Raw genomic sequence first — 16168 nt, forward strand, 5'->3', positions numbered from 1 at the left:
CAATTTGGTGTAGACACAGAATCACACCGAGTGTTGCTTATATATATTTTTTTAAACGTTTATTTACAGAAGAGAAGTGTTCACAGTTGCTGTGAGTTTCGACATTTTCACATATGGTAACACAGCGGAAATATTTCTACAAACCACAAGTAATACCTATTCTGTGACTGATTCCTCTGAAATAGCAATGCATCTATCACATGGACAGCATCACCATGACTAACACTGAGTAATCCATCTCTTGTTTTACACACTAGGAAAATTGCACTTCTAGAAATGTAAAGATGACAGACCAGAGTTGCTCGTGGCCAAAGACGAAGTGCTAATCTATTAAGTGCTCCTACAATTTGCTTCTACATTAGCATATGCGATTAATGACATTTTGCTCGGCACACAATGATTACAAAGGTGTCTGAGTAGCTGCAGAGCATCGCTGGTGGCACATGACTATAGTCTGTGCATACATAATATAAGAGGCAGAACTGGGCGGGTACACACAAAACTAGAGATAATGTACCACAAAAAAAAGTACAACATTGTGACATCACTGGACAAAGCAGCTCACCACAAAGCACCAGAATGTACAAAGAAAAGCTAGAGATAGAAATGCACTGAGTGATTTGTACAAAACAACGTATCATCTGTGCATAAGATTTTCCTTGATTTAATTCCCAAAAAGACAAAATGAGGCTTTGTTTGACAACACATGACACGTATCTGAATATGCAGGCATGATCCTTTTATGCAAAGATGGGGCACCTGAGTTGAGAAGAGACTTTTATTTCTATAGAAATCTGTCTGCACTGAGAGGTATAACTTGCCTCAGGAGGGGTTCTCTTTAGCCCTTCTCCCTAGAAAAAAAAATACTTCTAGTTTACCGTTTAGCAGATTTAGACATTTTTTCCTTTTTATGATTTTCCCCGTTAAACTTTTAGAAAATCTTGGTAATTTCTCATATTGCCAAATAATAAAGAAAATTTGCATGGTTTCCTTTAATCCCTCCTCTCATGTGTTGAACTCCTCAGTGCAGGACTAGACAATCCAAGTCACTATAATGAGTAAAAACTCACACTGAGGTAAAATGAAACACCAGTCCCATCCTCTGTGGAAAAACTTGGCTAACAAAACAACAGTATTCTTACCGTTATATGTTCTACTTGTTTACAAAATGTGCAGTATCAAGAGACTGATCAGAATCGAATGAAGTTACCAACATGAGGTATAGTGTTTTAATTAACCCTTACAAAAAGAAGATGAAGTCAACATAATTATTAAAGTAATTATCTTCTCTACAAAATGAGAGAATGAGTCATTTTTCTCTAAAAATGTGATTGTTCTAGCCAACAAAAAGGTGTACAAAGAAAGCAAGGTTTTATACAAGTGGTTAATAGTGTTAATAGAGCTCCTATTAGGAGAGCATACATCATTTATGCTGCAGGCAGGGTTATGCTAATCGCCATTTCATATCCTCTGTCAGCTCCGCACACCACAGTAATCCACTACTGCATCAAGACTTAATACATAAGTGAAACAACCTGATAGAAGTGAAATATCTGTTGCAAAAAAAAAGCATGAAACTTTGTCTACCTAAGACGTTACATTAGATTTTGGCAACTGCAACATCATGAAATTTAATTCTTTCATGATGGATGTGATAGTGTCTTTACTTGAATAACTCCCAAGCACAAACGATCTAATTTTCAATTGTTTTAAATTGACCATGACAAAAATGGTGCATTGGTATAGAGAATTTACCATCTCTATGTTCTCTCAGACAATAGAGTCTGAGAGAACAGCTCCTATGTTCAATGCAGTGCTTTGAAAATGAAAATGATAGTTGTGAGATGACTTCATTAAATCTATGCTCATAAGATTTAAAAGTATTTTTTTGTCATTGTACATTTTAACTGTGATTATCTAACACTAAATTGATTCACTGATTTCCATCCAAACCCATGAACCTTATCCAAACAGAAGTTGCACATTATGAGTGAATTAGCACTTCTTTTCTTAAGGTAGCATGGCTCATCATGGCTGACCTGGACTTTGAGAGGTATGTTGAAGATATCAAACTGGAATGCTTTTGAGAATGTTTCTGTCAGTACTCAGGACATACATGCCTTTAAGGATGCCTACTTAGAGTAGGCGGTAAGTAGAGAACAGTAACAGTGAAGATCACGTGTAAAAAAAAAAAAAAAAAGTCGGTGCTTTGCTTTAACTTTTATAAATGAATCTTAAATCACGGGTCAGAAAGCTGTGGTTGCGCTGTTCACTGAACATTTAAATCAAATATAATAGCAGGTATGCTACTTGCAAAAGGAAACCTGCTTTGAAATCACTGATTGGAAAATGGTCACAAGTAAAACATGCTTGTGCAGCAGCAATTTTTTACCATGTGAGCATGTCGTCGATTTGCCTTCTTTCAACCACTTAAGTGGGTTAGACAAACCTTTAATAAGTGTCAGACATTTTTATGGTGGCATTTTGAAGATGCGTAATAACAATTTGTGTAACTGGCAGTGGATTATCCAGATGCAACGAATATCACCTTTTTTCTTAATGAAATTCCAATCAATGTTTCACACAGGTTTTCCACACATTCATTTCTGTCTGTAAATGACTGCTATCGTATAACAAAAATAAATAAATAAATGGCAGTCATACTTTGATGTTGGGTAGATAAAGGCCAAGGCAAAAAACTTTGTTGAGCAATTTTGGCGAGGAAAGCATTTTTAGCGGGAATACTGAACACACTGAGCTTTTTTCATTAATGTCAACAAACAACAATTTCCATTTCTGCTGCTGAAGTATTTGAGTTTGTGAAATCATGGACAGGATAGAGAATGAGTTTGTCAGCTCCATTATCACTGCTAGAAAACGACCTGAGAGAAGATGAGACATCATAAACAGGGCTTGACTCAATGCTATGATTATATTTTGAGATATATGTTATTATTATTACTGCTCACAAGCTCTGCAGACCTGCTATTGTCTTAGAGTTGAATCTACAGAAAAAAAGAAAAAAAAAATCAAAGCCCCCCCACAACAGTGCTATCAGCTTAAAAACTCTTTTTGAAGTGAAGCACCTGATAGAGCCAGTCGAAAATGTAAGTTGTAAAAGGTATGCAAAGACTTAAGCCACCTGTAGTTATGAATTACTTTGTCTAATGAGTAATGAGTGTGCACGGTCCTTGTCATCATGCACTAAGTATCCAGGCCAGAACTCTTATTATTCATTAGTGACCTGAAGCTGGCAAGAAAAAAATAATTTGATAGCCTGCTTCAAGTATCTTCACAATTTTACCTTATATTTAAGGCAACTTGAATTCAAAAATGTCACATTCCAACATTTTGTTTATCGTTAAAACTCAACAAAAACCCTAACATATGCCTATTTTTGCAATACTCATTGCCTGTGATTGGATTGAATGACCGGATTACAGAAACTGTTAGAACTTTCCTATAGTTGGTGCTACTTTGACTGGAAGTATAGCTCTGAAACCGCATGCCACTGGGTGGACGGGTTTCAGATGCATCACATCAAAGCCTTAGGGTATGTATTTTTTTCAGTAGAGCAATGTTGCAGGAAAGACTTTGCACTGACAGACACAATCTATTAGAAATCTGAGAGGAAGCTGCAATGCACTAAAGAGACATAATTTCCAGTTTGACATAACACATACAGTCACTGCAGGACGATTATTCCTTCAAATATTAAATGCTGTAAAATCAGACAAGTTAAGAATAAGATCTCAAAAGGTGCTAGTTACATAAAACTACTTAAATCACACTGGAAACCGTCCTGAAAATAAATGAGGTAGTGCTGTTGATAAGAAGTAGGGATGCACCAGTCTCTCTACGCTCCTTGAACCGATGCTGAATCACTGCTCGTAATATGAAAGTTTTAATTTTGAAAATGACCGTTTGAATATATAAGGAACAATTTTAAAGATTAAAAAGAAAACATTAAAAAATGGATCACATATAGTGCTGAACAAATTTATTAGATGACCTGTCATAAAAACAAGAAAACAGAAATATTTTAAAAGTCTGTCAAATACACGTTGAAAACTAAATATATATTTATTAGGCAAATAACAAACTGAGTTTGTATTTTTATACCCAAATGTCGACCAGCACACTGAACATCTCTGAGAAATCAGAAATATTATAAAGTATATTGTAACATCCAACCACTAAAACTATATTTTGTGTTCATGAAGGCTAGATAACTGTAGCCTTCATGAACACAAAACAATTGGCATCCTAATTAAACAATTATAATGTGCTTTACTATTTTTCAACTTTTTTTGTATAATACTAAATTTGAAAATTCATCGCTAACAACAATATTTATAATTTAACATTAGAAATATGATTTCGATTAGAGATTGCACATACTGACCACTACAGAAAAAAAGATTTGGGTAATTATCAGTACTGTTAGTCTGGTTCAGCAATAAATTCGGCTGTCTAATAAATTTGTTAAGCACTGTATATTTCTTCCTTCTTTTCTAGCTGATCTTGTTGAGGTCTGTCAAAATCAATACAAAGAGTTGTGGACATTTTTATAAAGCTAGAGTCACACAGAATCAAGTCAAATACACTATATACTTTGGATTATGGCAAGTATTTCATATTAAAAATAAGTTTACAGAGGGAAAAAAAAGTATCTTGACACAATGGCACAGTATCTTGACAATAGTAGGGACAATGGTGCATCCCTATTTAGGAGCTAAAGAAAGGAGAGTGGTCTACAGATGTACAGTTGTAACACCTCCTCTAGTACTCCCATCAACACAAACCAATACCAAAATAAACATCTAAATACTATATTTCCATAAATGACATATAAAAACCGAAAGAAAACATGTTTTACTTTTCAATTGTCCCTGGATTACAAAATCACACCACTGGGATATATGGCATTTTGGAAAAGAATACTTCACATGTTCCACATCTGTATACTTCATATGTTTCCAATTGACATTTTTTGTACTTGGACTCAGTGTAATATTTAGAAATATACAGAGGTTATAAATGCACCTAGAATAATTAGGCACCTGAGACCCCCACACTCCAGTCATGAAATGTATCTAAATGTGTGTTTACACATGACTGTTTGAATTTTATATGAAATATAGAGGAATTAGCGAGGTTTTTAGCTTCCAGTGTGTTTGTGTGATTGTGTGTTTATGTGGCTGTGTGTGTGTGTGTGTGTGTGTGTGTGTGTGTGTGTGTGTGTGTGTGTGTGGCTGTGGACCCTGAGACAGCAGGTGGCTGGAGAGAGGCACAGGTGTTCTGCACTTGCAGAGTGTGAAGATACTCTTTAAGGCTTATTCCTAAGTGCCACACTGAAGTAGCATCCACACTACCAAACCCAGGGAGACCCTGCGCTTCCAATCCATTCATCAGTGATGATAACCTGTCCAAGCACTCACTCACGGAAAATTCCTGGCCTTTTCTCATTCCTGAGTGGAACAGAGCCATTTACGACAGAGTGAGAAATGCCTCCTCCAATTCATGTCCGTCTGCTTAGTTAAATCTTTTCCCTTCCTATGGATAGGAAAGACCCAGAGGAAACTGTGGTTGCAATGATAGAGAATGCATACCCATATACAGTACTCTACCACTAAAAATATACTGTATATGTTTACTCTATATACACAAGTATGAAACAATGGATTCAAAGTACCTATAAAACTTTGCAAGGAAGAGAAAGAAATCTAATAATGAGGTGCATAAAAATAATCCTTGGGTTTTTTTTCCTGGGTACATAAAAGAAAATCCATATGGGGTTGATGCTCTGCATGCAGAGGCTATGGGCACAGATAACTGTGTGCTGCTGAGGTAGAGTGGACAAGTCCGGTGCTGACAAAGGGGGAAGGGGACAGGCCAGGAGACATGGCTTTCCCTGCTGCAGATGGACAGTGTCTAGAGTCCCCATTTTCCAGATGCTCTGACCTCAGCACAATCTTAGGAGAATGGAAGCCATTAGTTAGACCCATTTCCTGATGTGGTGCTGTGTCTGCAGTCAGCTGGTGTCCTGTATCTTCAATCTCCCCATTGCAAGTAGCCACCAGCTTTACTGAGGGAAGATTTGAGGAGCTTTGGGACAGTGACAGTTTTTCTAGAGGTTCCTCTTCTTCTTGCGGACTCGGCTGGCTCAAGGGGGAATACTTTTCCTCTGATAATGAGGGTCCCAAGGTGGTGTTAGAATCCGAGTTTTCATAGCTCTCCTCTTCTTTCTCCCTCCCTGTGTCCAAAAGCTCAGAGTGAACAATGACTTCTGCCTCAACCTGGTTACTGCACATGGATGTACTCAGATTATCTTCTTCCTGCAATGAAACAGTGTCACTGTTACATGAGATTAAATTTTTATTAGTTTATCTACCCGAGCAACTGAATTCTCTGACAGTTCCTCATTTGTTCGTTTATGCTTAATGCCTGTGCTAATGTAGGATGTTACTTTTCTTAGCATACCCAGCTAACTAGCTTCGTCAGCTAAAAACCAAGTACTTAACTAACTACATTTCATAAACAACAACAAATAAATACATTTTTTTTTTCTTTTTATAGCTCAACCAGGTGAGCATGCTTCCCTTTAACTGGTGATGTGCAACTTGGGACTTAATCTTTTAAAACAATATTTTACTGTATAAAAACAATATTATATACTGTTTAAAGCCATCCAACGCACATTAAAGGCCTCATTTATATACTGGATGCATTAAAAAGTCAATTGTCGCTGCAACATGCAACTTGTGGGGATAGGTTAATTGGAAAATCCAAATTGCCACTAGGTGTGAATGTGCGAGTGAATGGTTGTTTGTCCCTGTGTGTTGGCCCTGCGACAGACTGGCGGCCTGTCCAGGGTGTACCCCGCCTCTCGCCCTATGACAGCTGGGATAGGCTCCAGCGCCCCCCGCGACCCTGAAAAGGATAAGCGGAAGCGAATGGATGGATGGATGGATAGCCGGCTATTGATGATAGCATCTGGCAGTGAAAATAATGATTTAAGGTGGTAAAATCGATCACCAGTCACAAATTTTGTTAACCTCATTCTGAAATGTATTAGTCGTTGATTTAAAAGTTTAAAAGGGTGAGACAGTGACAGTAGCACATTAAACTGTAAGCATGAAAGGTTTAGCAACATGCGATGTGCGGCTGGGCTTACTAAACTCTCAATTAGAAATCCAGTTGGAAAAGTGTTTGAGAGAACAGTTGTTGCCTAATAGAAACAATGTAAGTCATATTTTGTTCAATAATTTACCATGCCGTTATCAGTGATTAGCATGTTGAGAGCTCCATTCACGAGTGTTGGAGAATCTTCTATTATGGTGTCTTTGTATCTTGTGATTCTGTTGGCCCAGTTATGGCTTACAGAGCCGTTCCAGGCAGCCTGTAAAATGAACAACATAGTTCAAGCACTGGAATTAGTATTTTCTCTCAACAACATGTGAGAGTTATAAAGAAAAAAAATGAAAAAAGGGGAAGTTTATATATATACAACACACAGAGAGAAAATATCCAATGCCCATCTGAAAATAAACTTTCCCCTTGAAGATGTAGACCTTGGGTTCAGGTGCAGGGGCATCACCTTCCCCATTCAATGGATTAGCACTTGCCATCAGACTCTGCTCTTCTGGGGCCTCTGCTGGCGGCTGACCAGACTCTTGGCTAACTGCCGGCATCAATGTCTCCAACTCATAGCTGTTGCTGCACTCTGGTATGTTGGAGGGAATGGGGCAGCCTCCTCTCTTATACTGAGGTATCACAGCTGTGGAGTCCAGAGCCCCAGATAGCTCCCTATTTAGAGCAAACGTTACACACAGATACATTCTGTTTTACGTGCCCTATTGTTCATAACCAGTAAAACAAGTAAGAAATTTATAGCCACTGTATGAGTGCTGATACTCTAGAGTAATCATACCTGGATTTGCTGTTACGAAAGCTGAAACACATGCAGAGGAGGATGCATATCAGTCCTAGGCACACACCCACTATAATGCCTGTCACTGCATGGATGTCCAGCTCTGTTAAAAATTGAAATAACATGGAAAAAGAAAATAATCTATTAGTATAAACAACAGGTCTTGTTGCCCTTCCAGATATACTGACTATACCTTACAGATTTTGATATTTGATCTGCTACTTGAGACTGATGAATTGTACAAAAAGCCAGTCTTAAAAATACTATTATTTATAAAACCTTTTGGCAGGTATGTTATAAAAGGGCTGCTAAAATGCACTGATTTCTTCAGGTAAGTCAAGCTTATATCAGCAAAGAGATGGGCAACATATAAGAGCAGACCTTCATTAAAATGAATTTATGCTGGGTGTTTTTGGCAGTTTAGATTAGAAGAGGAGAGGAAACAGATGGCAGTAGCTTTCTTTCCCAGCCGACTAGCTACCTCAGTCCCACTTCCACTGCTATCTGGAAACACTATTAAAGCCCATATGAACAAAATAAAACTGTTACTCTACCCTTTTTATTAGGACATTTGCCTGAAAAGAAAAAACAAAACAAAACAGCATTTTGCTGCTTCTTGCACTGATAAAAATATTGGCTTCTAGATAGCATGTCCTCAGCATAACTCCCAAAGTGCTTTAATGCTTAATAGTTCTCGGGGAAGTTAATGGCTCTGTGTTTAAAGAAAAGCGGGGCATTTAATAATTCCAAAAGCTAAAACGCTGACTGATGGAATTAAAAAGTATGTAGAGAGACTGCAAGCCTAATCACAAATTGACATGAGAGTAAAGAAAGTACTTTTCACAGCAAATTCTGTTATGTACACAAAGCAGTAATTGAAAATTAACCCTGGGGTCACTGATGAAGCCACCCTTTGATATCTACATTTTAATATATTTAAGATACAGACTAGGAGAAGAGAAATAACAAGCTTATCGAAAGCTAGTCTTTCTCTGCCAGCTGAGACAAATTACTTACTTTAATTAGAAGGACTATGTGCATATACAGTAAGTGTGTGACTATCATTAAGAGTTAATGTGTGCTTGTAACACAGTGAGAAAGATTAGAAAACAAAACAGAGGAAACCGGTATGCGACAATGAAAAACACCCACAGAAATGCCTGTGTGGTCAATTTCTAATTAAGCATTTTAAATCCTTGCTCACTTCCAACATTGACACTTCAGTTACTTAAAAAAAATCCATTTTCAGAACTTCTGCGTTCCCACAGGACTATATAAAACCACATTAAATCTTTTACAGTAACAGTGCAATGAAAATAATGCATTTTAATGGTGTGCAAAACTGCAGTTCTGTTTTATGTAACCCATATAAACTCTGCTTGACACATACCATATCCTTGATGAAGAGTGTGAACTTCCTTTATAGGTGAGTAAGGTCCTGGCCCCACCTCAGTAGATGCCCCCACCTTAAAAAAATATCGAGTACCACTGGCCAATCCCTGGACCTCTACACTGGTAATACTCCCTGTAAGAGAGAGAACAAATCTTAAATTAGGCAAAATAATGTGTATTATAGAGAGAGCAAATATTACTGTAAATATACAAATCAAATATACATTTTGCTGTTTATGTGTCGTGCAAAGAAACACCCACCATCCTGGGAGACGTTCTTCCATAAATGCTCCGGCTCACTGAGGTTGCCACTGTACAAAATCCAGTAGCTGATGATGATACCATTAGGCTCCAGTGGAGGGTGCCAGCTCACCAGCACCGACGAGGAGTCCAGCATAGTCAGCTGCAGCTCCTCGGGAGCTGTGGAGGGCCCTGAAGGGGAAGGGAGGGTCAGGTCAGTAATTCGAGCCCAGAAATGAGGCCTCACAGCTGGAGAATATATATTGTCAATGTGGGGGATTTGATATTTGTGTGACAACCATCTGTGTCCTCATGTCCCCACCACCTGGGTACAGGAGAGAGGAGACGTGCAGGGCAATAGGAGAAAGGACCAGGGTCCCAGGTGATCACACACAGTAGTAGAGAGCATGATGGGGTTACTGGTGGCAATGATATTATTAAAAGTGGCCCACTCAGCACTTATCACTCACATCTGGGAGAGAGGTTGTTGGCCAGAGTGAGAGCTACTACTACACTTGGGTGTTTTATTAGAGCTGGTTGTCAGTCGTTATCACTACCTGCTTATTTCTATGTTTGCAAACCACTAGCCAGCCAACATGCTGATTTTTACATGGATGAGCACACACTCACTTGCATCCACAAATATACTTTAGCACACCTTCATACCCATAAGCTGCACCATCTGAGGATGAACTGCATACAATTACCTTGCTAGCTGGAGAAGAACATTGACACAATTTAATAAAACTGGCATAATAAGCATAAGTACATTTAATCCAACAAAAAGTAAAACTTTTATAAAGAGGTGCATTGTTGCATTGTTGTTACAGTCATATGAAAAAAGTGCACTCTTTTTCAGTTCTGTGGTTTTGTTTATCAGGACACAGTAAAAAAAATAACATCTGGTCCGTAGCAGGTTCTAAAATTATTTATAAATAACCTGAACAATGAACGACAACACGTAACATATTACACCAAGGCAATATTATCATCATGCTATAATGATATGATGCAAGCATATATGCATGCAAACATTAAATAATGACCAAAAAGGGTAAAACAAAATATGGACAGATTTCTGTGTATGCACAGCACATAATGCACACCACTATATCTATAGAACACCAAACCGAGCATATCTGGACAAAGGTTTCGTCAAAGGTTAGGCCGTCTGCCAGCTAAAGCTTGGCTGAAATGGGACATCACAAGTCGATCTGCAAATCTACAACAGGATTGCTAAAAAAAATGAGGTGCAGCAAGTTTCTGTTAAAGACCTCAGTCAGATTGAAATGCTGTGGCAAGACCTTAAGCCGTGCATAAATTTATTCTCACAAACCTCAAAGAACTGAAGCAACAGTGTAAAGAAGAGTGGGCCAAAATTCCTCCACAACAATGTGAGAGACTGATTAGTTTAAACAGAAAATATTAATTCAAGTTACTTTAATTTATTGTTGCTAAAGGTGGTTCTAAATGGTACTGAATCATGGAGTGTACTTTATAGTATCCACTGCTTCTGCATTTTAGCTGACATCATGTAGTATGTCATGTGTTGTTCATCTGAGGTTGTGTTTAAATCATTTAAAAGGACTAGATTTTTTTTAAATTCTGCTCTCATGTGTAAAACCTTAGAAATGAAAGAGGGTGCACTTCATCTGCTACCTGTTAAAGAGTAGACAGGAGATTTTATAACTCTATTTTGAGATGAATTTATTATGAAGGACTTAAAATATAAGCAATTCCTTTTTTTTATTTGCCCACTTTAAAAAAAAAGAAATATTATAGGTTCCTTGTCGTGTACTCTCTATTTCTGCAGGAAACAGGGTCCCACACATCCATACACATTTAAAAGCACATTTTCTTTTTTGGCTCAGAGTAGTTCTTCATGAGATGTTAAGGTTAAGTGACTTACTCAAGTGGACCACAAACAATATGAAAGAAAGGAGTTTTCATTTCTCTGCTTCACATACATGAAAGAAGACTTGATGCTTGGAGGATTCACTTGAAATGCATACTTAATCTGAGTTCTTGAACCAAATATGTGTCAAGAACCATCTACAGTAGTTTTAGTGCTTAGGATTTTTTTATTTTTTTATTTTTTAACAACAGCATACAGAAAACCAACTCTGAAATATCCAGGTTGAAGATGAAAACTTACGGTCAACGAGAGTGGACTCTTCCACAGTGCCGCTAAAGGGTCCTACAACATTCGCTCCATTAGACTGCACTGCCAGCTCATAGCGAGTGAAGGGTTTCAGTGCCCCAAGCAAAATCTCTTGTGCAGAGCTGGAATATACAAAGATGAGAGTCCTGAATGGGTAGTAGTATAGGTTATGTCGAAATCACATCAAAAAACACACATGTACTGTCTTAAATAAAATATTGCTGGGTTATTTAAATATTCTGCTATAACATCATTCATCTTCATCAGTTATTTACTGCACTCACTGGCCACTTAGTAAGTAAACCTTTTCAACTCCTGGTTAATGCAAATTTCTAGTCAGCTAGTTGCATGGTAGTAACTCAATTGCATTTAGGTATGTCAGTCTGCTGAAGTTCAAACTGAGCATCAGAAGGGGGGAGAAATTTAAGTGACTTTCAATTTGGCGTGGTGCTACAGGGCTGGTCTGAGTATTTCAGAAACTGCCATCTCTAGGGTTTACAGAGAATGGAATGAAAAGGACATAATATCCATTGAGTGCCAGTTTTTTGTGTGAAAATGCCTTGCTGATGCCAGAGGTCAGATGAGAACATCTAGACTGTTTTGAGCTGATGGGCTACAACAGCAGAAGATCACACCAGGTGTCACTCCTGCCTAAGAACAGGAAACTGAGGATACAATTTGCACACTCTCACCAAAATTGGACAATAGAAGATTGGAAATCTATTGTCTGGTGTGATGAGTTTTTATTTCTGCTGCAACAGAAGACGGTAGGGTCAAAATCTGAAGTAAACAAAAAGATAGTTTGACAATGTCGATAGTTCAACCTGGCGGTGATGTAATGGTTTAAATCTCATAGTCTACCCGAGTATTGTTGTCAAAAGGCCTTCACAGTTACCAAGAGAGAACCTTTGATATGTGATAGAATGAGAGATTCTCATCATACATGTGCAGCTGACAAATCTGCAGCAACGATGTGCTGCTATCATGTCAATATGGATGAAAATTTGTAGAACTATGTCTAAGAACTTCTTGAATCTATGCCATGAAGAATCAATGCTGTCGTGGGGGGGTGGGGGTGGGGGTGGGAGGTGGGTGGGGTGGGGTGGGCTTGACTAGAAAGAAGCAACTATTCAATTATCCAGTGAGCACATATTGGGCATGAAATTATTAAGAAAAATATTATTATTTTTTAATCTGACATTTAATTATATACTCTGAAGACTGATAATGAAAATACACTGTCTGCTAGTGAATAGAAAACAGTTTCCTTTAAGAAATGAAGCCAGGCTGCTCTTAGAGAAGAAAGCAATCAAAAAGGTCTTTTTAAAGCAGTTTTCAAGGGGAGAGGTTTAATCAGTTCAAATACCAAGAGTGTACACAAAAAACACAGGAATCTGTAATTCTTAGGGCCAATTTCATTCTAACAATATTACATCTCTTGAGGTTATACGTTATTTCTAAAGATGTTTATCTGAGTATTAGAGTTCTTATTAGGATCCTTTTATAGTTACTAAGACCACTTTTAAATAGGCTTAGTGAAAGTGACTTTATCAGGATTTGTGTCATTCAGGTGCAATATCTCTTACATATTGCAAACATCATTCAATTTCACATGTGTAGCCTGGTATTCTGACCTGGTGTAATAGGAAACCAGGGATGCGTTGGTGGTTCCTGCTGGGCTGCAGCGCACTGTGTAGTTGATGATGCGTACGTTGTTGAACCGCGGTTTCTCCCATCGCAGCCAGATGGAAGTAGAGCTGTTGGCTGTGGCTTGGATATTGCTCGGGGGCATTGGAGGTGGTGGCCCAGGCGTTGTTGGTGCTTTAACATGGAAGTGAGCTTTACTTTCTTTGATTCTCGGAAAATGTAATTTTTGTTTTCTTTTTCATCACACCATAGAGGTGATGGAGGTCAAGACATAAATGTGTTCCATTCATTTATGTATTTGTACATGTACAGATTCAAAAAGAAAGCTTACGTGCATGAGGCTTTTCTGTCTTTCCCTTCCACACTGCAGCTGCTCCATCTGTCTGTTTATTGAATGCCCACAGCCTCACCTCAAACTGTCGGTCAGGGCCTGATACAAATATACAGGAACAGAAGGAGACGCAATAATATTCCTATTATGTACAATTAGAGATCTCTAAGGATGTTGCATGCTATCAACAAATGGCATTTGTGGTGGTACCTGTAGCCAAATGCTGTAACATGAATGATGCTTTTCAAAGAAAATAACCTTGTTGAATTTGTTTTTTGGGTTGTTTATTTTTACTTTTCATTTTACTTTTCTGCCAAGGACAGAGGTAAAAAAAACAGCATTCATCTGGCTTGTATCAAACATCATTAAAAACCTTGATATATGGTCAGTGTACCACCCCCGAAAAAAAAAAAAAAAAACAAAAACAGGATATTTTCAAACTGGTCATCACTTCAACAAATGAACTGTAGATAAAGTGAAGATTATAAAACAATAAACATTAGTATATACGGAGAGACCTCTTCCAAAAACTTACCCAGCCCAGTGAGAAGATGATATCTAGCCTTCTTACGGAGCCTGATGGTGTGTGTTTGTGTTGTCCTTTCCCCATTGGCTGCCTCTTCAGCCTCGACTTCTCGACAGGACAGCTTGTAACCGGAGACCAACGTGTGATTGGGTGAGGGCTGCCATGTGACATTGAGTGTGTTCACACTGGCTCTAACTTTCAGCTCAGTAGGAGCAAAGATCACTTGAAAAAATAAAGAAGGAAAAAATGGATGAATTACAGATACATGTATTATTTAAATGAACCATCAGACTTTCACTACAGCTATAATTTCATAAGATGCTTATAGTGCTGCTACCTGATATCCCATGAGTACTGTAGGCAGTTCATCTATTCTGTGTTTTTCTAAAGTATAGTGTGAAGTTATGTGAGTTCCAAAACCAGGAGAAAGGAGAGTGAAGGGTGTGCCCATGCATGGATCTAATTGCTTTGGGTCATTAATGTTGCGAGACGTGTTATAAAGGGATTTTTTAGTCCAATATTATTTTCCAGGCTTCTAGTATTATCTGTCTGGGACTGTTGTCGATGGCTTATCGGTGCGGCTCTCCACTACAGTCCCAGTTTCTTCCCATCATTGATCTAGATTATTTAGGTGTGATTTACTTGATTTTGGAGCTACTGTCTTTAAAGATGTCTGTCCTCTCTCTATTATAATGGAATTAAATGGCTCAGCTTGAAAAATTCAGCAGCCTCGGATATTTCAAGAAATGATGAACAGGTAACTAAAAAAAACCAACCTCGTTGTGAGCAATTTTGTGCAAGAATTGTTTTGTGGTGAACTAAACCTGCCAATGATGTCAGAATGTGCAGAATTAAGCTTGCATCTATCTGTGATGAGAGGCTTGTATTTGTGACAGTATGACAGGATATAAATATTCAATGGCATCCTCCTTTGCAAAGCTTCAGTGTTAGCTAACACAGTGGTAGGTGAGCTAGCACACTAGCTATAACTTATATTGTATTTGAAGAGGGTGTTAAAAGCAGTTAATATGAAGATATCCTGACAGTTTGCCCTGAAAATCAACCCATCACTGTATACTGATAGGGAGCGAGTGCAACTCGCACCAGAAAAATCTGGATAAAGAGTTCTACTGGTAAGAGAAGAAATTCAAGATGAACTGTGCCTTCAAGAAGAAAGATGCAGTTTATTGTCTTACTTTAGGGAAATTTATTTCAGTTTATTTTAACCATGTAGAGAATATTTAACATTTCACTTTAAATTATGTTTGTTAAACAAACTATTATCTAATGTCTTTCTTACCCATGCTGTCATCGCTATCAATGGGAGGCGTCTTGTGCTGAACCCACTCGGAAGGAACCCCAAAGCCAATGGCAGTTCCAGCAGCTATTCTCAGTAGGTAGGTCTGACTGGGTTGCAGCCCTCTCAGTGTAAAATGTGTCTCATTCCCCCCGACCTCCACAGAAAACACAGAGTCCGCTGTGGGAACACATGCCAGTGATGTGAGCCATGAATAGAGCACGACTATTATAGGATTTTTAAGACTGAAAGATATTTGATGATTAAAAAATACTCTTCTATGAGCAGACTGTTAGACATATAAAATGTAAAAGCTCCGTTCTGTGGGATGTGGGCTTTATTCTTCATAAAACTGATTAACATTACTCCTATTAAGTTGTTTTGATAATTATTTGGACTATTCTGCATTTAATAACTTACACACTAAAATAATTTATATTAATAACATGCTTTGTTTATTCTTACAAAGAATAAGAGGTGCGCCAAACGTTTTCGCATTTTGTTTTGGCAACTTACACTGTCATTCAAGAACTGAGTCAATGCAACTGAAAGAAACTTTAATGTATAATTCAGTGGGAAATGAAAAGTATTGAGAAACAAAAAGGTATTATATAAAAAGTCATGAAAGTGGCAAACAATAA

At 37.9% G+C, this 16168-nt stretch overlaps 1 protein-coding gene across 1 annotated transcript in view; it reads right to left on the minus strand.

Moving 5' to 3' along the window:
* Nucleotides 1–3970: 3970 nt before the first annotated feature.
* The window catches only part of igdcc4 (immunoglobulin superfamily, DCC subclass, member 4), a 52096-nt gene continuing 39898 nt past the window's right edge, over nt 3971–16168 (minus strand). Inside the window, exons 10-20 of the mRNA XM_039612396.1 lie at nt 15531–15707; nt 14240–14452; nt 13705–13803; nt 13361–13547; nt 11721–11848; nt 9587–9757; nt 9324–9458; nt 7934–8036; nt 7629–7809; nt 7274–7402; nt 3971–6338 (exon numbers count right to left, since the gene is read on the minus strand). Of these exons, the coding sequence (XP_039468330.1) occupies nt 5820–6338; nt 7274–7402; nt 7629–7809; nt 7934–8036; nt 9324–9458; nt 9587–9757; nt 11721–11848; nt 13361–13547; nt 13705–13803; nt 14240–14452; nt 15531–15707 (2042 nt within the window). The 3' untranslated portion in view covers nt 3971–5819. The remainder of the gene's footprint in view (nt 6339–7273; nt 7403–7628; nt 7810–7933; nt 8037–9323; nt 9459–9586; nt 9758–11720; nt 11849–13360; nt 13548–13704; nt 13804–14239; nt 14453–15530; nt 15708–16168) is intronic.

This window comes from Oreochromis aureus, linkage group 1 (genome assembly GCF_013358895.1).
Source record: "Oreochromis aureus strain Israel breed Guangdong linkage group 1, ZZ_aureus, whole genome shotgun sequence".
Classification (NCBI taxonomy): Eukaryota; Metazoa; Chordata; class Actinopteri; order Cichliformes; family Cichlidae; genus Oreochromis; species Oreochromis aureus.